The 24,259-nt window shown below is 41.9% G+C and overlaps 1 protein-coding gene across 1 annotated transcript in view; it reads right to left on the bottom strand.

The window, feature by feature from the left end:
- Window positions 1-24,259, bottom strand: part of EPM2A (EPM2A, laforin glucan phosphatase) — an 84,874-nt gene that overhangs the window by 33,110 nt on the left and 27,505 nt on the right. The window contains exon 2 of the mRNA XM_019527487.1: window positions 17,818-17,992. Coding sequence (XP_019383032.1) covers window positions 17,818-17,992 — 175 coding nt within the window. The remainder of the gene's footprint in view (window positions 1-17,817; window positions 17,993-24,259) is intronic.

Below are 24,259 nucleotides of genomic sequence, written 5' to 3'. Positions count from 1 at the left end.
GTGTACCGCAGTGCACTTGTTGTTACTATATCGTAACTTGAAAATGATCCTCTTATTATATCTATGCTGACAGTGCCTTAACTGTAATACATTGATATGCATGCAGCATCCACAAATAGACATGCAGTTATTTTTCCTGAACATGCTACTGAGAAGAAAAAAACCACAGTATTATTTCTAATTTATCACTGCAAAATATGGAAATAGGGGAGATCTAACAGTTCACAATAAAACAAAGTTATTTTGGAGAAGTCTATTTGAAGATAACCATTTTTACTTTAAATACTCCTCATATCTGATTGATCTTGAAATGAGTTCTAAACTTTAATTAAGCCTTAAAACATTTCTTTAAAGTAGGCAAGCACACCCCAATTTGGCAGGTTGCTAAACTGAATCAAGGTGTGCAAATCAATTATTTTGGTCATTTTGTTTATTAAATATGAACAAAAAGTTCATATTTAATAGTTCTCATCATTGTTACATAGCAGGTCAGCATTAGAATGGAAAAAGAAACTTCATTCTAGCTGCATTATTCGGAGTGACCAAACTATAATCATGGTATTACAGTAGACACTGGAAAATTTTCCTAAATAAAAGATCTTGCAGTATTTGGCTCAGAATCATCCAGTAATATTAGTTCAGAGTAGGATTTGTGCTTGACTCATCAGTTGTTGAACTCCTGTTATTATCTTCAGAAAATATTCTATTAAACCTCATAAATAGCCACTATCCTGCATTTTGCCAGGTTTATTGTGTGCTGTGGTGTCAGCAGGACACAACACATTACCTAGACATTGGAGTGACAGTGTTGAATTAACTACTGAAGAATGGCAAATCGGACAGATATAATGAAAAAGGAGAAAAACTATTTTGGCAACAAAATGGGTCCGTCTAAAAACTTTGCAAACTCTGTCAACCATTATTTTTTTATGTCAAACCATTGTTAAGTGACAGGCATCACTATTAAGCTTTCCTTTTGGGGGAACGTTTTTTTTTCCCTGTCCTTTATTCCCATAGTTATCATGCATATGGCTTGCATTATATATTTGTAGTCTAATAAATATTAGATTTAATTTGCAATTTAATTTCCTTTGGACTTTTGTATGGCTTTGGACCATTGAACAATTGGAATAATGCTTCACAATTTTTCTAAGACTGCTTCACATTGATACCAATAGATTTCTAACCACATTTCTATTATGATGAATAGTTTTTACAGTTGGGAAATAATTACACCCCAGTAAAATAATGTCTAGACTTAATACTTGCTAAAAAGAAATTACATTACATTTTCTTTACCCTTTCATTTTTTTCACTTATCTCAGTGTTCCTTGGGGGCAGAGAGGAAGTTACCAAGCTTCTGAAGGAATGTTCTGCCTGCTCATCTCCCCTCTCTGCACACACAAAAAAGCAGCTTTTGATTGTTTTACTTTTAAAGAAAGTGCGCCTTGATCAAAATTTCTTTCAAGATAAATGAATAGCCATATTGCTCAGCAACAGAAGAACCAGCTGGCTTCCCTGATCTTGCATAGATTGGGAGGTAGTATGAAGGCCCTATATCTTCCTTACTTTATTGCCAAGATGCTGGCAATAGGCAGTCTACAAACATAGCACCAAAGAAATAATAGTGAGCAATGGCATTTAACAAACTACCTATCCATTGTCTGGGTCTATTTTCTCCCCCATTTGCCTGTTTTATGTATTAGGAAACTGGTTATTTGATTGAGACTAGATTATTAGGAGAGATGACTGTGAATGGAGACACTATAAAACAGGGGTTGTCAGCCAGGGGTACGCATACCCCTGGGGGTTCTTGGGAAGGCCCCAGGGGAAACGTGGCCGCGGCATGGAGAAGCTGGGACACTTCCGGTTTCGCCCATGATGCTTTTGGTTTCGCTGCTGTGCGTAGGGGACCTCCCTCCCCCTTGTTTGTTGATCAGTTGCTGGGGAACACCCCCCCACACACACACCCTCCCGCTTCTCGACTGGCCGGGGGACTCCCTGCTTCTTGACCGGCCACCGGGGGTACATCAACCAAATAAGGTTGAAAACCCCTGCTATAAAAAAACAGAATGACCTTCCAACATAGCTTGAATTAAATTTCTAAGATGGCAGTGAGGTAAAATCAGCTGTTTATGGCAAAATGGATGACCTTCTTTAACTAGCTTGCAATGTATAACATGTGTTTAACACTGTTGCTCTTTGACAGGGATGCTCATATAACTGTTGCTCTCAGACAACTCTAAACTGTTGCCTTAGATTATGCAGCTCCTGAAGGACCAACCTGTGGGTCCTGCACTTCTAGAATGGGTACAACTCCTTCCTGTCTGCAAGCCTCCCTTCATGGCCCAGTTGCTCCCCTGCTGCAGCAGCTGGAGTCTCCAAGCTCCCCCTGCAGTTTGGGGTAAGGCAGCACAGCCCACGGGGCTGAGGGATCTCTGGCTAGGGGGCTCGGCAGAACCAGTGTAGTGTAGCGGGCAATGTACTCATGTCTTATGCAAAATCCTTCCATTGATTGGACTTCTTCTAGAAGATGAAAAAGCAAAGGATAGAAAACAATCCTTAATGGGAAGGAGACTACAAAAGCAAGCATCTGTTTTCAACTGTTTCTATCCTGTGCACTACAAACATGTTGCAAGGGCAGGGGGCTGCCTCTATTCGTTACCCGTGTTAATATGCCTCCCTTCACCTCACATTAGAAAATACAATCAGAAGGGGGGAAAACAATTTTAACCATCTCTTTTTTCTCTTTAAGGTTCAGTGCAAGAGAAAACAGCATTGTGCTTCAGTACAGAAGCTGTTTTCCTACATTGCCAGCTGTGAATGAAATTGCCTTGGATTGCAAGATCCTTGTCAATTTAACTCACAGCCAGCAACACGGGTACTTCCAAGCTAGAAAACAGACCTTAGATTCCTCAGCATCTGACAGTTCCAGTTGTCTGAAAACACTGTTTGCTCGCTTTATTTTACTTGCATTTCAGTTTGTTTTAGGTACCATGAAGTACACAGGCACTCTTAATATAGTTTTGTATCACAATTATATGATTGTTTCCAAAATCTGGGGCCATATGCTCAGTCTTCTTCTGCAGCAATCAAATTAGTCTTCCAGAACAGAATAGCTCTTGGATGTTACCAAACAGGAAACTTCATTGAGAAAAATGCAACAGCAGGAATGAGAAAAGTGCCTGAGCATAGGGGGTGATATTCCAATGTGTTTTAATAGTGTCCAGATGCAGCTTTTATGGATTTTCAACAGGTACAAATTCCAAAGATGCCTCAGTAAGATTACCCTTCAGCTGGCTCTTGAAATTCTTTCTTGGAGGCAAAGAGCAAAAGCATTCATGCTGAAAAGGTCTGCAGTCGTGTACAATGAATCTCCAAATCTGAAGCCTGACATAATCAAATAATCTTACACGTTTGCAAGCTGACTTTGTTTTTCCTTTGCTTTTGGTTAGGTACGTGCTGTAGGTAGGGAATTAATAACTTCTAAATCACAAAGATTGGGAAAAATAAACAAACAAGCACTGCTTAGGTATTATATTTTGTATTCTATCAAGAAAAAGATTAGGAAATTTCACTTAAATAGTAATTAACTACAGCTAAACTGTAAACTCTGAATTTCCTCCTCATGCTTTAATTTATAAAACAAATTGCAAATCCAAATGCAACTTGTCATGCTTAAAAACCCTGGGTATTTGAAAAATGAATTTCCTTTGTATGATATCTGAAGAATCAAACTCGAATATTGCCTCTGGTATCCCTACAGTTTAGTCGAAGAAACATTTCTGTTGTATATCCTGGGAGTAAATAAATATTACAGAACTGCTGCTGTATTTCTCTGAGCCTTGGTTTATTTCTGCGGGAAAAATAAAAACAAAACAAATGAACTGCCGCTGCCTTCCCAGGGACCATGCTAAGAGAATCTACTGAAAATCTTTCATTCCCTCTTTTTATGTTGCGCAGTGGGATCTTTCATTTCATATTCAGAGACTTAGGTATATAATTCCTGTTACTGTTAAAAAGCATTGTGCAAGTCCTCTGTGAACTATGATAAAAAGTGAGATAAACGTCATATAGCTTGCCAACCCATATGAAATATAGTTTTCATCTCTTCTTTACTGGCTCAAAGACATGAAGATTTGCAAATTAGAATGAAATGTCTTAGGCTTCTCCCATCCCCTTGGAACAACTGCATTACACACAAATGATTATAAACATCCAGCAGGGAAAGAAAAAGCGGGAAGAAATTCAGAGAAAACAAAATCATTCTTTCAAGGCAAAGAAATAGAATGAAAAGAAGATCATTATAGTGCTGAATGTTTCCGAATGCTGTGGTGGTTCCTATGATTTTATATTGAAGAGTGAATTTAAACCTCTCCCTACACACAGCAGAAGTAAACTGGAACCTGTCTGAGGGAGCAGTAGTAGAATGGTCTGTTTTACTCTGAAAGTTTGTGCTGGGATGCAGGCTTGTAGCACAATCCCTCAGTGGCTGCTGGTTCATAAGCTGTTTTGAGGGTTTCTACCTCTGGCAAAATAGCAAGGAAAAAACTCAACCTCCAGGATGAAAGATCACACTTTCACCTCAAATTTCCAGGCTCTACAAGATGTTGGTATTAAAACTATAGTTAATTATTTTAATTGTTTTGGGCATTTAAAGTACTAAAGATTCTCTACACATTATTAGCTGGTTTTGTACCATTCGAATTCTAATCCCGCTCCCTCTGAGCAGATTTTTGGTCCCTCAATGGTAAAACTTTCACTGACTTCAAAAAGGCAGGAGCAAGTCTTTAGTGAGTTTTAAAACAACCCTCTTCTTGCTCCTTGCTTTTAATGAGAACCATTGTCTGGATTATATTACTTGCAGTACAATGGAGCTCATTATTTTTTATTCTGGTACTGATGCTGTTATGAGTCTTCCCTAGACAGAGAGGGGAAATCAGTCCTTAGCTTTTAGTTCTAAAGGTGGAATTCCCAGAAGATGTCATTGCTCTACTCATAATTTATAATTTAACCACAGAGTATCATTTCCATTTTCAATTTTAACCCATCATTGCACAGTTCATTGAATTATAGTCAAAAGCTGTGCTAGCTTCCTTACTGGAGCTCATTTTATAACTTAGTTAAAAAATTCACTCCAAGGCGATACAAACTATGCAAGACCACTCTATTACAAACAGTTGAAAGGTGGGGTTGAGCTGGGTCGGGGGCAAGCATCTGTTCAAGGTAAAGAAATTAAAAGCATTTTTTTTATTTACGATTTTTCTTGTAGTAACATCATTCAAAAATGACATTGCTTGAAATGTGTACTCAATGGACTTGAGATGTTTTAAGTTTAACTCTACCCCAAATCTTTATATTGTTCCAAAAGTCAGGTTTTATTCCCTGTTAATACAACTTATGTGACCTGCCTGCTACAATGGTTCTCATTGGTCTGTGCAGGCAAGATGTTGCCATGCATCTTGAAGCTTCTCTGCTCCACCTTAAAGTTCCTAAATCAAACAGGCATTCTTCCTTGAGAAAGAATTACCGCAGCTCCGAGGAAAACCAAAGTTCAACAGTTGAACTCTGTACCAGCTACTGTAGCTTCATGACAATATGTAGAAAGCATCATTTTTCTTTTACTCAATTCCTCACCTACCTGGAGCTATCCTCTAGCCTTGGAAAGGAGAGAGAAGGGAGATATGCTGCATCTAAACTGATTCACCCAGCAAAAAACAGTATTTACTCAAATCCAAGACAAGGTTGTTTCCCCCTGTTCAAGTTGTCATGGTGGTTGCCCCCTGCATGCCCCTTGCTTCCCCACCACCTGCCCCCATCACTTGCCTCCCTGCCACTGCTTGTCCTACTGCAGTGGTGTTTTAGGGACAAATTTAAAATGACTCTCTAATAAGCAGACTCTATAGTTTATAATGTTCCACACATAGAAACTATTTACAGGGGAGTGGTCTTAAATTTGAAACTATCTTAGATTGAGGTAAATACGGTATCTGAAAAGCTTTAAATAGTTGTCTAATACCTTCGGAGAAAGGTAAGTGTGTAGTGTCCTTTCTGAAGAATTGGAATCTGTGAAACATTTAAAGCCCTTGGTAGATCCAAGATACACTCTTCCCTTCCTCTCTCTGGGGTTAGGGTAGAAGTGGGAAAGAGAGGTCTGACTTAAGTGAATATCTAAAACCATCTTGTGCGTGAAGTTTGAGTAAAACACTACCTTTCTGGAAAATGATCAAAATTCTTGACAGAAAAAGTCTGCTTTCTGACTGGGCTGAACTTAAATTCAACTGATTAATGACCTGTTTAAAATAAGATTATGTTTCTGAGTATAGGTTCTTTCAACTTTTAGGGCTCTAAAAATTGGCAACTGCAACACCTTAATCAGGTCGACAAGTTATTTGCCAAAACAACTCAGGTAAAGGCAATCACCTCTATTATAGTCACTTACAGGAACTTATATTTGGTACACTGACTGACTTATTTTCATGGCATTTAATTTACCAACAGCTATTATTATTAAGCTACTATTATAAAAAGCAGCCAAAAAGTAACTGCAGGGATAAGAACGTAGGAATTGCCGTTTACTGGGTCAGACCATAGGTCCATCTTGCTCAGTATCCTGGGTCACACAATGGCAGAGAGTGGATGCTCAAAGGGAGAGTTAACAGGGCATGACCAGGGTTTATTTTCTCTCCTGTTCCTCTCTCACTTGCAGCCTCCAGCATTTAAAGTAAAGGAAGTTCCAATTTCAGAGGCCATACCCCTAACTCCCAAGCTTAATAGCTTCTGATGCCCCTTTCCTCCAAGAATTTGACCAATCCCTTTTTGAATCTGGCTAAACTGTCATCTTCCACAACATCTGGTGGCAGCCAGTTCCACACTTCAATTACACACAGTATGAAAAATAAATTCTTCTTGTAGTTTTAAACTTACTACCTACAAGTTTCATTTTGTAAGCCCTAGTTCATGTGCTGAGAGAGAAAATAATAAATCCCTATTTGCTTTCTCTTTGCCATTTAGTGTTTTGAAGACCCTCATCATGTCTCCCCCCTAAAGTACCTATTTTCACAACCGAGTCAGCTTAGCCTGTTTAGTCTCTCCTCAAATGAAAGCTCCTCCATACCACTAATCATCCTTATTGCCCTTTTCTGGATGTTCCGGGACCTGCAGAAGCCAGGAAAACTTACCGGGAGAGCAGGACGCTGCGAGGGAGGGACAGCCCGCGCGGCTTGTTAGCCATGTCTATGTACAGCTGCAGCCGGCAGCTGACGGTGATGTCAGACGCCGGCCGGGAGATTTAAAAATGGCGGCCGCCGCTCCGGAGGGAGAGAGGAACAAATGGCGGGCAAAGCGGTCCCTGCCATTAGCCCAGTTGGACAGGAGCTGCCAAGCCGAAGAGCTGGAGTGTCCAGTGGCCAAGAGAAGAAGCGGGATAGCTGGATCCCCAGCGGAGAGAGCCTGCGGCGCCAGAGCAGGGGAACAACAGGGGATCAAGATCACCCAGGAAGATCCCGAGCTGCATGAAGTAAGTGCCGTGGCAGGGGGCGTGGGAAGTGCCGAAGAGGAGGGTGAGGCCGAAGACGCACTGGGCTGGAGAGAAAGTTCGGGGCGGGATTGCCGCCTAGAATAGACAGCGTCTATTAAAGAATAAAGGGGACAGCGCTGTATACCCATCCAGGAGACGTCACTCCTGGGCAATATCATAGGGGCGCGGGTGGTAGGTCAGGGAGGTACACCTTGTAGAGGGATCACTGTGAGGAAGCACGCTGCTGAGGGTTCAGGTGATGAATTGGTGGTGGGAAGTATCCCTTGCAATAGGGCTGGGATATCTACGCAGGTGAGGAAGGAGTCTGTCGGCACATCGCTGAGTCGGTGCAGGGAAGTAGAGACCACAGGTGGCGTGAGGCCGGGGTGTAGGGGTGACTGGAGCCCCGTGTGTAACCGACGAGGCCAACCCGGGACACCGAGGGACCGGTGAACTGGCCCCGCCCCACTGGGATAACAGCAAAGTTGTGGCAGGCGAGAAGCGGGGTTGGTGAAGCGGGGAAGACAACCAAACTGCAGTAACACCAATGCTCAGTGCAGAGGGTGGTCACCCGAACGGGGAGCTACACTACTAGTAGGGATCTACGAAGGCCCGTCGGGGACACTGGACCTTCTCTAGTTCTTCTGTATCCTTTTTGAGGTATGGGGACCAGAACTAGGCACAGTATTCAAGGTTTGGATGTATCACAGATTTATGAAGAGGCACAATGATACTTTTGGCGTTGTTTACAATTCCCTTTTTAATAATCCCTAATATTTTGTTCACCTTTTTGACAGCTGCTGAGGATTGTGCTGATGTTATCAGCAAATTGTCCACAATGACTCCCAGATCTCTTTCCTGGGTGGTAACAGCTAATGTAGAGCCCATCATAGTATAGGTATAGTTGGGGATATTTTTGCCCAGATGCATCATTTCACACCTTTCTACCTTGAACTGATTCTGCCATTTAGCTGCACATTTGCTCAATTGTGCCAGATCCTTCTGCAGTTTATCACAATTTGCCTTGGTCTTTGAATAATTTTTTAATAATTATTTAATAATTTTGTGTCATCCATAAATTTGGCCACCTTGCTACTCACTCCCTTTTCCAGATCATTAATACACATGTTAAACAACACTGGTCCCAACACAGATTTCTGGAAGAGCATGCTCTATACTTCTTTCCATCCTGAAAACTGACCATTTATATTCACTCTTTGTTTTCTATCTTTAAACCAATTTCTAATCCACAAGCAGACATGGGGGACTTCAATCACCCTGACATCTGCTGGGAGGGCAATACAGCAGTGCATACGCAATTCAGAAAGTTTTTGGAGAGTACTGGGGACAGCTTCCTAATTCCAGTGCTGGAGTGGCCAACTAAGGGCCATGCTCTTCTTGACCTGCTGCTCACAAAGAGGGAAGAAATGGTGGGGGATATAGTAGTGGATGGTCACCTGGTAGCAGTGACCACGAGATGATTGAGTTCAGGATCCTGAGGAAAGTAAAGATGAAGAGCAGCAGAGTAAGGACCCTAGACTCCAGAAAAGCAGACTTTGACTCACTCATGAAACTCACGGGCAGGATCCCCTGGGAAGCCAGACCGATCCAGCTCCCAAACTACTGTACCTGGCAGTACAGTTTGGGGAGGAGGTGAGCAGTCCTCAGTGCTGAAAGAACAGGTTAGGGATTACTTAGGAAAATTGGTTGTGTACAAGTCCATGGGGCCGGATGGGATGCACCCAAGAGTGCTGAGGGAGCTGGCTGATGTGACTGCAAAACCATTGGCCATCATGTTTTAAAACTCATGGTGATCAGGAGAGGCCCCAGATGATTGGAATACGGCAAACAGTGCCCATATTTAAGAAAGAGAAGGAGGAGGATCCAAGGAACTACAGACCAGTCAGCCTCACCTCAGTCCTTGGAAAAATCATGGAGCAGATCCTCAAGGAATCCATTTCCAAGAACTTGTAGGAGAAAAAGGTGATTAGGAAAAGTCAGCATGGATGCACCAGGGGCAAGTCATGCCTAACCAACCTGATTGCCTTCTATGATGAGGTGACTGGCTCAGTGGATGTGGGGAGACTGGTAGATGTGTTGGTGCCTTTATTTTAGCAAGGCTTTTGATATGGTCTCCCACAGTATTCTCATAGGCAAGCTAAGGAAGTATGGACTAGATGAATGGACTGTAACGTGGATCAAAAACTGGCTGAAGCATCGGACTCAGAGAGTAGTAATCAATGACTCGATGTTTAGTTGGCAGCCCGTTTCAAGTGGAGTGCTCCAGGGGCTGGTCCTGGAGCTGGTTTTGTTCAGTGTCTTCATCAACGACTTAGAAGATGGCACAGAGTGCACCCTCAAAAAGTCTGCAGGTGACACCAAGCTGGGGGGAGTAGTAGATATGCTGGAAGGTAGGGCTAGGATTCAGCGTGACTTAGACAAATTGGAGGATTGGACCAAAAGGAATCTGATGAGGTTCAGCAAGGACAAGTACAAAGTCCTGAACTTAGGATGAAACAATTCCATGCACCGCTAAAGGCTGGGGGCTAACTGCCTGAGCAGCAACTCTGCAGAAAAGGACCTAGGGGTTACAGTGGACAATAAACTGAATTAGCCAGCAGTGCACCCTTGTTGCCAAGAAGGCTAATGGCACACTGAGCTGCGTCAGTAAGAGTGTTGCCAGTAGGTCCGAGGAAGTAATTATTCCCCTCTATTCAGCACTGGTGAGGTCACATCTGGAGTACTGTGTTCAGTTTTGGCACACCACTACAGAAAGGATGTGGACTAATTGAAGAGAGTCCAGCAGAGGGCAACAAAAATGGTGAGGGAGCTGTGGGACATTATTTATGATTAAAGACTGAGAGAACTGAGCTTATTTAGTCTAGAGAAGAGGAGACTGAGAGGGGACTTAATAGCAGCCTTCAACTACCTGAAGTGGGGTTAAAGAGAGGATGGAGCTAGACTGTTCTCGGTGGTGGCAAATGACAGAACAAGGAACAATGGTCTCAAGTTGCAGCAAGGGAAGTTTAGGTTAGATATTAGGAAGAATTTTCTCACTAGGAGGGTAATAAAACAGTGGAACAGGTTACCCGTAGAGGTGGTAGAAGCTCCATCCTTGGAGGTTTTCAAAACCTGGCTGGACAAAGCTTTGGCTGGGATGATATAGTTAGGGATAGTCCTGCAGCTGAGAGTTGAACTAGATGACCTCCTGAGGTCCCTTCTTACCCTAACTTTCTATGATTCTATGATTCACTGATATTTCCAACAGAGTTAATGAGAGCTGCTAGAATCAAGCACCCATCCCAGATAGACTGCTTAATTAGGTGCCTAAATATATTTAATAAATATTAAGGCTCACAGCACCCATGAATTAAGGATTTATCACTTCTCATGGATGAAGAAGCTGAAACAGATGCACTAACTTTAGAGACTCCAAAGTCTTCCACAGAAAAAGATGTCTATAGCTTTCAATCACTTCAAGAAATTGCTCTCTTTCAAAATAGCACTGCACTCCTTCAATGTTGTAGTTTCCCGTTTCAGAAATGCCTAAAGGATGTTCCATGTTAGATTTCAATGATGTTCTAACATCGCGTTTCCAAAATGAGAGAACTTTCTGACATTACAGAGGCACCAGTTGTGAATCCACAGTTAAGCCTGAGTCCCATTTTGTACTTTATGAAAGGATTTACATGCTCCCATACATATGAAACACACAGCATAATATCTCCAAGCTCAGTACAGAGTGAAATTATCAGAATTTTAAGTAAATTAAATTCAGTAAAAATTGGTTAAAAACCAAATCCTTCTGGGTCATCTTTGTCATTCAGCACAATTTCAACAGAATAATACACTCTTCAAACTTCTCATATCAATTAACCTCACCAAAATCTTGGCAGTACATTATATTTGGAAAAAGCAGGTTACCATTAAGCTATTAATCACTGTATCAAACAATTAAGTTTATAAAGCCACCAAAAAGATCCATTCAGTGGCTCAGGTGGAGCCATTTTGAAAGTGGTAACAAACCACCTTCTTACTATAATTAAATTCACATGCAGCAGTGCTATTAATTGCATTAATACGTATGTGAGGGAGACTGGATCAAGACTATTTCGTGATAAGTTACTTGGCCCAACTATCACTCGTCTTTAAGGAGTCCACAGCTACATACTAGTTTCAGGGTCTGCACCACAAAGGTTCCCTGTGCTGCAGCTACTTCAGCTTCACTGAGCAACAAAATCAGCTCAGCTAGGGTACTAAGGTAGAGCCTTAAAATGCAAGCACATAAGGACTGATAAAGTATCCACCCCCTCCCTTTACATAGCACTAGTTTCCTTTACAGTTCTCTGAACCAATAAATCAATTGCAAATTAAGGGACAGATTCATCAGCACATTTCAGTTGCTTTGTGCTGCTCTGGTGATACAAAACAGCACTACAGATAAGTAACTTTCCTTGCACCTTCAAATGTTTGTTCATATGTATACACCGCTCTTAGTAATTCATAAGCAGTGGGTATTTGGAGCTTACCTAGCAAAAGAATACAAAACAGCCTTGCCAGAAAAAGCATCTGCTCTGGATATTTCCATCAACAAAGAATGCTTGGTAAAATTATGTATGGAACCCTAAGTGGCTTCTTTGCAAGTGTCACTGGTGGAGATACTTCTTAAAGAAGCAGTAATGCAAAGGACAGAAATAGCTTCAGGGAAGCTCTGCAGGCCTTAGTTCTTTGTAGATAAAAGGCTAGGGCCCTACAGGCAGAGAGGCGGAAGCTCCCTGATGAGAACATATGTGGGGGAAGAATATTAATATAGGAATATTTTTATTTAAATAGAACTCTGATACTACTTTTGGCACGAATTTGGGATGTTACCTAAGAGATACTTTATCACAGTGGAAAACCATGTGAGGTCCTACAATGAGTACTCATAACATCCTAATCCTCCTAAGAAGAAGCTACTGCCACTAGAAGGGAGGTTTTTACAGGTAAATGAAAGAACTCACATAACGCTACTGACAGGCCGGGTTCTTTGGGTAGATGTGATATCTTTTATTAGACCAACTGAATAGTTGGAACAAAGTTCTTTGCAAGCTTTCAGGCACAAGCACTCTTCTGCTTGTGCCTGAAAGCCTGCAAAGAACTTTGTTCCCACTACACAGTTGGTCTAATAAAAGATACCACATCTAACCAAAAAATCTTGCCTGCCTATATCCTTCGACCAACATGATTACAACCAAACCCCCACATAATGCTAATGGGTCCTTCACTGGAACGCTGTGGCTTGCAAAAAAATTGTTGAATCACAGTCAGAGAGAAGAAGAGCTGGAAGGGAACTCCACAGGTCACCTAGTCCAACCTCCAGCCTGAGGCAGGATTATCCCTATCTAAGCCTCCTGTTTCAGAAATGCCTAAAACCATGCAAAGGGAAATGGATGATGTATTTTCCAGAGGATAGTGAGACAGTTTATAGAAAGAGCCTTAGAACTTCTGCTTTACCATGTAGGTTTCCTAGTAGAATTTCCTACTACTCTTTAAAATGTTTTGTACGTGTTCTTTCTCCTTCTGATATCCATCTACCTGATAAACTGTGAGTGGTAGGGAGGGCAGGTTCAAGTGTAAAATGATTAATTTTTCTGGAAGGAATAAGTGTGTTGGAGGACAGCTCACTAATTGCATTCCTGCTGGATACTAAACCACAACTCAAAAAGAGGTAGGAGCTATGAGGATGACTGTCTCTGTCTTCTGTGATCTGGGTATGGTGGGGAACAGCAAGATGGGTGAATAAGCATATACCAAAGTATAGGTTCAATGAATGAGGAATGCACCTGAAAGCAATGCTGGTCTTGACACTTTCTGTAGCACAAGACTTGATACTTCTTGTTTCTGTTCTTGCAACCAGACTTATTGAAAGATTAACCCTTTCTCTTAAAATGATCTAAATCATAGAATTCCTGATTGTCCATTTGTGATCTGATGAAAGAAGTCTCCCTTCGGTTAACCTGTCAGACCCAAAAAGTGAATTGCTGTGACAGGTAACTGATATAGAATGAAGCAACTGAATCTCCACTTGGCACAGTGATAATGCTCTTACATGCCTGTTTATATTAAATGTGGCACCTGCACTGTCAGTCATCATTTGGATAGGGAGTTCTTCTCACAGGCCATAGTTCTATAAAAAGTGACCATACGTCTCAGTTTGGCCAGAACAGTCACCAATTTCACAGGTTGTTCTGGCTGGTTGGCTAAAATTGAAGCAAAAGTCCTGGATTGGTGGTGCCACGCCACCTGCACGTGCCCCACCTGGCTCCTCCTGGGTAGTGGCTGGATACTGGCGGGATGGGGTGTGCTGAGCACCACTCCTGTCCGGGCTGTGTATCCGCTGGGGCAGGAAGGGCCAAGAGAGGGGCCCAGGGCACCTGCACAGGGCAAGAAGGGATGGCTGCCCACTGCCATCAGCCTCATGCCCTGCTGGTGGGCATGATGGCCCTGGGCAGCTGCCATTTTTGGTAGCAAGGTGCTGTGTGTCTGCACAGCCTGGGCTGGCAGAGCTTGGTTGCCACATAGGAGATAATCCCCACCACTACTGGCAGCTGCCTGAGGCTACCACATGCAGCCTGGGGCCTCACCAACAGCTGCAGTAGCTGGGCATGAAGCTGCTGCCAGTGGGCAACTATCCTGGCTTGCCCCACACAGGTACCCAAGCCACACAGGGCCCAGAGCCTTGCTGTAGGCCTCTACGTTGTCCTGCCCCACCGTCAGGGCTCCTGGGAGCCACAGGATCGTGGTCAGGGAGTTTGTATGGGTACGTGGGTCTGTGGGTACATGCCCCGCATCCCAGATTTCCTTCAAAATAATATGGTCACTCTAGTTCTACATATGCCTAATAAACCATTCTCACAGAAGTGAGGCATAGGTGTAGAATGAAACTGTACAGAACAACCAGCTCAGAGACCTTAAGTGAACGCAGAGTTTGTTTATGTCAGGGTCTGAGACTCTTGGTGTCTAATCCACAAGAATTTTTAATTCACAGATCTTAACCATTATTGGTTACAGGTTGGTTTACAAGTCAATGTAGGTTGGTACGTGGAGGAAGATACTGCTGAAAATTTTCCTCCTGGAAGCACTACCTTTTTCTAAATGGTTCTGTTGATCTTTGGTAAAATTAAATATCATCCTGTTTATCTAATGTAGGACTGTACTTCTATTTTATTTTAGATATATATTCCCCCAAGGAGTGAAGAGTGGCATGGGAACAGTCTTATATTTGCACTAAACCTGGTGCTCAAATAGGACACCCTCTTCTATTCACTGAACTGCCCTTGGAATTGCAAAATTCTGAAGCAGGGAAGCCAGGATCTTGAGATTACTATCTGCAGCAGCACGAGCTGCTTGCAAAGATGTTCTTGCCACCATCTGCTTTTACTGCAAGTAACTTCTCCCTTACATTCCTGTGTCAACTTATCAAAAAGTCTGTAAATCTACTGTTATTGCCATAATGTTCCAGGAAATGATGAGAGGCAAAGAATTTTAGTGATATCTTTTACTGGATCTTTACTGGACCAACTGTATACTTGGGAGAGATGCTGGACAAGCTTTCAGGCATCAAGTGCCCTACCTCAGATCTCAGACTTGAGAAAGAAATCACTAAAAATCCTTGCCTCTTGTAAGTTTATTATAATTTAAGAAATGAAAATGTGAATGCAGAGCTGAATTGTAAATTTGCAGAGAAATGACTTTTATAACCAAGTAGATGTAGTAGTTTTGGCTCTCTCGGGAGAAGTCATCTTTGGTTGCATAATCCATTATTCTTGTTCAGTGCATAAGGCAGGACAGAACCAGCATTAATAAATATATTCTGCTCAGACAGATGCCACATGCTATCTTTTGTTGGGTTTCTTTGAGGCTGGAGTGAATGCTGCTGGTATGCCAAATATTCTTTACAGGTTCCAATAACCTCATTAATAAAAAAAACAAAAACATTCTTCCTAGTCAATTTACATATAATGACTGTATTTGCATGCAAGCTTAAATGCCTCTTCTGACCCAAAAACTCCATGTCTCTAGAAGAATAAGCAAGGGATCTCCCACACTGAGCTGTGAGTTTGATTAGAATAAGGGACTTCCACATCTAAATGTAGGGCAGCAGAGGTAGGAGTACTGATCTTTGCAGAAGTTGTTAGTGCCATTGAAACAGTGGCACATGTATGAGAAGAATGTTAAATCAGCTGAAATCAAGGAATAAGTTACACATACTTCTCCAAAACTAGGATGTTCTTTGGGGCAATTCATTCCCCCAGCACAGATACAGATGGTTTTGCAAAATTATCATTCTACAGATGTTAGGGTTGCTTGTGTGGCAGATGGTGCTGAGGAAGAAGTTGATTTCCATACCAAAGCATGAGAGTAATACACTGGTCTCATAAGACATAGTCTCAGTGCTGGACAACAATAATCTTTTCTCCTGATACAGTACAGATGTGCGAGTATCATGTTCCATCAGTTTCCAATTCATGCCATGGAGTCTTACTGCAGTGGGAACAAAAAGGCAATTTAGTCCCATTTTTTTTTAGCAGATGCTTTATGAAAGATCTGCTTCTGGTCTTAGAGGAGAGATTCTTCTTTCCCTCAAAAGGGTTAACAGGAATGATTGTACCAGAGTCCCACTAAGCCAGAGCCTTGAAAAATGAAGGTCTAGAACTAATAAAAGCTGAGCTAATGAGGGCAGTTCTGGACACAACTTGTGCCATCATTAGCAGGATCCACTGCTTCGCAAGAGAAGTAATATTTAAAATCCAGGAACTTAAGATGTTGCGTACTAAAGTCCTGGTACCAGGAGACGTGTCATGTACTGCCATAACAAACAGTACTTGGCAAAAGATTTCAAACACAAACGCAAAGGACCAAAGGCTAAAGGGCAGACACTTTACATGCAAAAATGGTGTGAACACATGCAATACAAACTGCAGTTTCATGGTTGTTTTCAGGGGGCTGTAGTAGGGCTGTGTGAAGCTTCGGTCACTGATTCCATTTGAAGGAGATTCGGCCCAATTTGGCAGCCGAATCTCCAAATCAAATCAGGAGACCCATTTATTTTTCTGAATTGAATCGGAAGCCTCTGATTCTATTCAGAGAGATTTGACAATTCGGCCACAGACGCAACTTTATATATGCTTTTTCTACGTACCTCGAGGTACCAGGCACAGCTCGTGAACACCGAGATGGTGGGGCAGATAGAGCATTGGAGCATCCCATGGGAGCGGGGGCAGAGGGTCTCCCCTGTGCGCACGGTGACAGACCTGGAAGTGGACCAGAAGTAATTCTGGTCCACTTTCAGGTCGGCCGCAGAATGCACAGGGGACCCTCCCCCCTGCATCCCAGCTCGGCGACTGGCGCCTCCTGGGTCTGGGCAGGCACCCAAGGTCCCCCCATGGCTGATGGGTCTCCACGCTCCCATGGGATGCTCCATCTGCCCCACCATCTCAGCGTTCATGAGCTGCACCTGGTACCTCGAGGTACGTAGAAAAAAAAAAACAACATATGCTGTCTATGGCTGAATCACTGATTCTCTAAATCAGAATCAAACTTTCAGATTCAGCCGAATTGAATTGGGACAGTAAACTGAATCAGCGAATCAAATCACTGTCCCCTGAATTGGGCTTCATCCAAATCAAATACTGCCCACACACCCATGGCTTGCAGCAGCCTGCATGCCTTCAGGGGCTGAAGCCTAGTTGCAGCTGATAAGCGATTGACAACAGGCTTGCTAGAAAGACTGGGTCAGTTGCAGGGAATAATTAGCTGGCCCTTACCAAGTTAAAGATTCCCAGGAAATTCAGTCATGAGGAGACAGAGCTGTGGGCTGGAAGCTGAGAGGTGCAAGCAAGAGCACAGTGAATGGGAGACAGCTGGCAGGTCAGCTCATGGAGGAGCCCCAAGCTCATACCAGGAGTGCCTCATTCCCATAGGAACATACATGCAGCAGAGGGACTGAGTAGAACTTCCTGTTGCTGAAGGGACCGGAGGGACAAGAGAGAGAGCAGGCAAGTTGTGGCAGAACCTAAGGACTCTCTTTGAGTCTGGGAGAAGACCCCATGTAATGTAACTGTTTGGTTTATACACTGAGTTGTTTAGGTGGACTTCTGCCAGGATGGAGTTTGCTCCTGGAGAATAAAGATACTGGGAAAGATGATAAGCAAAGATGAAAGACTGCATGTCTGAACTATGCATATCCTCGAACCTGCTACAGGTTGCCTAAAAACTGACCCATGCCTTAGGAATTAATATATTATTCTTATTACCTGGAGTAATGCATGGCTTGATGGCCTGCAATGTTAAAATAGAAGTCAGTTGTGTGCTTCATCTCATCAGTGTGTCCAGAAACTTCGATCCAGTGTGCTATTGGGAGGCAGTAAACTCCATCTACAAAGTTGCTTTCATTGTAAACGCAGCATCGGTCATGATGAGGTCCATTACCTGAAACAAAAGGAGCAATGCAGACAGCATGAGAATTAACACTGTCTTTATAGACTCAGAGAACATGTAAATGTAAAGCCTTTTGAGCCAGGACTATTGTTTGCTATTTGTCTGGACATCATTTAGCAAAATGCAATGCTTAGTACATCACTTGGTTGGCGTCTACACACTGCCAAAAAAGTGTATTCAAGAACAACTGAAAAACCACCTTGTAGAATAAATCATAAACAGTGAATAGAATTCCAAATGATTAACACTGCACTTTTTACGTTATAAAGCAGATATAAAGAAGTTAGATGTGTTTTAAAAAACAAATATTCCCATTTAAGTTCCACCTTTACTTAACTGTTAATACCCAATTTCAAGGCTCTGTATTTCCTTTGCAACATTTGAGGATTCCACTGATACTTAAGGAAGGCCTAATCTTGAACAGGAAATTTTTCTACTGTTACCAACACCAGTTCAGCTCCTATTGCAGGAGCAATGATGAGAACTCTAGTATAGATAAGGTACTAGATTCTGAGTCCAATCCTGTGCAGACCTACCTTGGGAGGTAAAGAGGAGGAGAGGAAGAAAGGTAGACATGCAGCCATGTCCATATTAGTACTCACATTACTGTGGTATAGACACAACACTGAAAAAAGCAATCTCTCTGTCCAATTTTAGACACATACATAGGTTCTAAAAATGGTGCAAGAGAAACCGCACATTAAAGTGTGGCAGAGTAAAAAAAAAAAAAAAAAACCTTCCACCTCATTTTATAAAGTTTCTAGCTGTCATTTTAAAACCAGATTGAGAAGGCTAAATTATGCTTCCTTCTACTGCTAAAAAACAGAGATGGCCAAAAACATTTGTAACTCTGTCTCTACAAAATGTTAACAGAGTTCAACAAAATCTACATTTCTAGAACATAAGGACACAGACTGGGTAACTCTGTCATCAGTACTGGCTGCCTAAAAAGCTGGTTGGGCATAAAAAAAAAAAACCAGTATGGTAGCTCAGGGGAGAACAGAAGATGCATTAGTAACCCACAGGTAACAAAGTGCACTCTCCACAGAACCCAGACCACACAGCAACTTATTTAGAGGTGTTAATGCCTCCAATGGCTGTTCCTAAGGTAGCACACCTTGCCTTAGCCTCACAGCTGGACTCCTCGTCTGATCATTATATGGGACCTCAATTAAAGGGCATACATTTTCCTCCAAGAAAGCCATCTTTAAGCTGCACATAAAATATGTGGTTCAATGAATAACCAAACCAATAGCCCTGCTCTCTCATAAATGCAATAATATGCAATAAAATAGTTCTAAAAATATACAAATGCAAACTCATTTTTATTTACTTTCCTCTTTTTTTGGTCTTGAATAATGTTTAATCTATCATTAAAACTTCTGAAAATTGATTTTTCTTATCAGAACTATTCTCTTCAAATGTTCAGCTAACAAAAGAAGAAAACATTCTGAGATTTGTATGCGTGTTTTCCAATATTAGAGAATTAGTATGGAGCAAAAGAAAGTCCTAAAGAAGATAATGATTTGTATTTTGCCACTTATTTGACAATCTAACAAAAACACTATTTTGCAACGGTCTAATAAATGGACAGTCTTACTGCAGGGAAACTGTATTTGTAAAGTATAATTTATAGGGACAAAATAAAAAGAAATATTTCAGTAGACTCCCTGAGGTTGTTAAAATAGACTGAATAACATAGGGGTCCTAAAAGGTAATAGTTTTATAATGGCTGCTTGTATAGAAAGATAATGAGCACACTGCTTTCAAAGCACTAGTACCTAGCAAGTAACTGTGTTTTAATCCATCATAGGGAATGAATATATTAATAATAAAAAAAAGAGTTCTAGTAGCTCCACCTTGGAGAGTGCAAGTGGCAGATGCAGCATGGAGGAAGAAAGAGATGTATGAGAGAAAGACTGATTAGGAAAATTAGAAGGATATTAGAGATGAAACAAGGCTTCTGACTTTATTTTATTACATTTCTAATACATGAATGATTGATAAAATATCCCTTCTTTATACCTTCTTTGCCTTGATCTGAAATCTACATTTGGGTAGGTAGCTTCAATGTGTCCTAGAAAGGAAATATGAGCAGAGGACAAGAGCATTAAATAGATTCCCTTTATCAAAATGAGAGAGAGTCTGTTTTAATCATAGGCAGTTTCAAGACCACTAGTGCATTCATCTTGCATAGAGATCTCATTTCAAACTCTTTTTATTTGGGTTGAATTGGGTCATGTTTGTGATGAAAAGGTTTTTCAAACACAAAAAAAATCATGTGACTATATATGCTTATTTGTCATGTTCATTCTCTTTTTATTTTTAAACAGTGTAATACTCAAAGCCATGTAGGAATTATGGCAGATTAGAAGTAATCCAGTGTATAGTCTGGTTTTAATATAAACCTGTTACAGTTTTATTTTCTTAATGGTGTCAGAACACTTCTAAGTAAAAAATACACCTGAAGGACTAGCAACTCAAGGTGCAGCTCATCTATGACCCCACTTCCAAGCACCACACTAAAGGAAACTTCTTAGTCTATTAGCATTGTAGGAAAAATACTAAAGCAAATGGTTAGATAGCCAAGCATTTTAATAGTACAGCTCAACTGTGAACAGCACTTTTATGCTGCTGTTTTTAAACATAAAACAAGGAACACAAACATTCAACATGAGAAACTACTTTTCCTCTTGCCTGCTTCTGAAACATATTCCATACCCAATGATATGATATAATTTCCATTAAAATAAAGGTAATCAAGACCAGTTTAGAGCTATGCATCTTATACATTTTTATTGAATATGTTTCATTGTATGTGCTTTTTTCTTACCACTTTAAATAGCATTTCAAGACAGCAGAGCACATCAATAAGTACTATTAGTGGGGAAATACTATGAAAGTTTATGAACGCTTAAAGCACACACCAACTGATCCGGGATTCTGGTTTTCTTTGTTTAAAAAAAAATCATAAATTCTCTGATTTAAAACCCCACATTTTTCCACAATTAAAATGAAACACCACTGTGTATATAGGTATCGGTTGAACACAATATTTTATGTCCTTCATTCCCCACCCACAGCCCCCTGTCCTCTCCAGCCCTGCTGGAGGGGGTCCCCCACTGCCAAGGCTACAGGGCCAGGTACCCAGGTCCAGAGCCCCCTCCCCACCACAGCAGTACCTGAGCCCTGGCTGGTGGCCATGAAAGACAGCAGCTGCTTTAGCTGAGTAGTGTGTGAAGCCCAGTTCCCCCTCCTCAATGGGTGGCACGGCCGTAGCAGAGCCTGTGGGTGACGGAGCAGGTGCAGGCTGCCCACAGTGCGCTCTATCTATCTATAGATACACTCCCAAACATGCCTTTCAATTTTTAAAACCATTTCAGTAAATGGAACTCTATTGTTTAGCTTCTGTCACATTTCTAAGTCCTTTTTCTTACCTTTTATTCCTTTTCCTTCCTCATCCTATCTCCCTATATCATATGATTATTCCCTCTCCTCTCTCCTGCTCCCAATCCACTCTACAATCTTATCTCTTCCCTCATATTAGCACGGGCACACCTCTCTCTTCTCTTCCTTGTGAACCATCACCACAACTCTTCCTCTTCGTTTGCCTCTGACAATTTCTGTCTAAACCCTGGCCTTTCCACTCTCCCAAGTCCCTCTCCTGCTCCTTCCTTTAACTGCTTGGCTCACCAAACTATTACTCAGATTCTTTTGCTCTGCTCCGCTCTAGAACACCTGATTTAAGTTAGAAAAACATCGGATTTATGTTCTAATTTCTTGTGTTCTTCCACTGAAACCTGACCTCCCCTCTCCCTGCAAGCATTAACCAAAGGCAGTCTTCTCTTTTTCCTTTGACCCCCTAGCTTGGTATACTCGCAACAACCTTTTCCTCTCCCATGTCTGTCTACCTCCTCTCTCTCTTCTATTATTCCCTTGAGGTACATGTCACCATTTCCTTTCTCTTTGGCTTTGAATCCTGGTCCTTTTACTTTCCCTCAAATTCACAACCTTGATTCCTAATGGCATAAGCCTCCTTACTAAAGATCTGTCTGACTTTACCATCGTTCAGATCCTTTTCTGTGTTTCCCACATCACTGGATATATCAAAAACAGATTAAAAGTCTGTCAAAACCTATGTGACACACAGGGCTCATATAGTTAAGACACCATCAATATATGTGGCTACTGGTACATAAGGGAGTAATGTGGTTTACCATCACATCCAGCCACTTTTGATGTCCCAGTTCAAAATCAAAGCACCCATTTATAGCAGAGCTGAGCGGGGGGGTGAGCTGGAGGCGCCAGCCTTTGGTACAAGGCTCAGTCTCACACCTTAACCATTCTGCCATTATGTTCCTGTTCAGTCTATAACCACAAAAACATTCCCTTTGTCTTTCAACTTAAGGCTAAATCCTATTTCACCTTTATGTACCTAAGTGGTATGTACACACTCACAGGGCACATCTATGGGAGATGTTTACTGTGCAGATGACTAACTAGCTGCACAGTAAATGTTGTGTGTCTACATGTGTGCCTGGAGTCAACTCATTTACTATGCAGCAGGATAGTACATGTATTTACAGCGTTTACAAGTTCCCATTGTGGAGTAAAAAATTCCACAGCAGCACACATGTAGATGCTGTCCCAGCTGGCTGAGGCGCGAGGGTGCTTCAGTGCAGGGCTGTCTGCTGGCTAGCCCCACACTGAAGCACCCTCATGCCCCAGCCAGCCCCTCCTGTGGCACGCTGAGCCAGGTCAGAGCAGCCCTGGGCTGTCAGGCTGATCCCCAGAACACCCTGCCAGCCAGGGCTGCTTTGACCTGAATCAATGTACTGCACTCCCAGGCACACATGCAGATGCACACCTGGGAGCAATAAACTCTGGACCTCTGCAATAAGCTCCAGAGTTTATTCATGCACATTAATTACACATGTAGATGCACCAACAGAAATCCAATTTTTGCCACTTACTCACAGTTTCGATTCTATTTCCCTTTGTGGTGGACTTAGGATCCTCAGGTGTGCATGTGCTAGGCAGAAATGGGGTTGGAAGAGAAGAGGTCACATCCAGCTTTTAGCCCAACACTTTACTGGTTAGGGTACTTGCCCAACACACTCTCGCTCTCTCACTTTCTCTCTCACCTTCACGGCTGTCCTTTAGGTCCAAATAGCTCTCCACTGTCTGACGATGGACCACTAAGAATAAACTGAGTTTTACAAAGGAGCTAACTCAGTTCCCTCTGTCTCAGAAGAGGTCCTACCAGCTCTAACAGAGGACATTTTGGTAGGTTAATGAACCACAACCTTGTCTGGATTGTTCAGAATGAATATGGGTCCTCATCCCCGCAGGAGTAACTAGTCTGGAATTGACAACTGCTCCAAAATACCAGCTAGCACAGACTATCAGTAAGGTATAAGAGACAGCAAAAAGATAGACTGAGTAAATGAAACACATCAGAAAAACAGTGACTGTACATTAAGACTAAGACACGAGAACAAAAAAACTAGATATGAACTTACCCAGCACTTCCCCCTTAAAAATACAACTTTTGGATCTGACTACATCATGATTTTCTGCAAGCAGCTTGTCAGCTTGAACCACCCAGCTTCTGTCAGCTGGGGGTGCTAAATCACCCCAGGAATCCTTAGATAACAATTTTCCACTCAAGACATACCTTAATTATCTTCTTATCCATCCATCTATATTGTTCTATTTAATTCTTGGGGAGTATATGTATATTATGCAGATAACTTTCTCCCTCCAGATACACATCCGTTTATTAGGCCAGGTGTTCACATATCTCCTGTCCCTACTATATCTAGGAAATATTTACCTCCTTTCAGACATATAGACTACTAATCCAATATCCTTAACAATTAATTATTCCAGAGAGAAACAGTCTTTCATTTATTTTCCCTAATGAAGTAAAATATCAGCCTGATTAGACTTCTCTCCTCAGCTAATTTTTCTTCCTGTTAAAATCTAAACCACCACTGTTTGAGATAAAGCATGACTCACACACGCATCCACGCGCTTTGGCTGACCAATATGCACAGCCACCTCAAACGCTGAATTCTCAGAGTTTATTTTTTCCTCAGTGAGCCAGGCATTGTTCCTCTTAGGTGTGAACAGCTGTGGTACAGCCTTGATGCCTAATCAGTACTCACTTGACTGACTCAGTAATTACTTGACAGTCACATTATAAAAATACATTCAAAGCAAATATTAGGATTCGTACCAACATGGAAACAATAA

Source organism: Gavialis gangeticus, unplaced genomic scaffold (genome assembly GCF_001723915.1).
Source record: "Gavialis gangeticus isolate Ggan-Ray unplaced genomic scaffold, GavGan_comp1, whole genome shotgun sequence".
Taxonomy (NCBI): domain Eukaryota; kingdom Metazoa; phylum Chordata; order Crocodylia; family Gavialidae; genus Gavialis; species Gavialis gangeticus.
The sequence above is the reverse complement of the archived record's forward strand: the minus strand, read 5'-3'. Positions and strand labels throughout refer to the sequence as shown.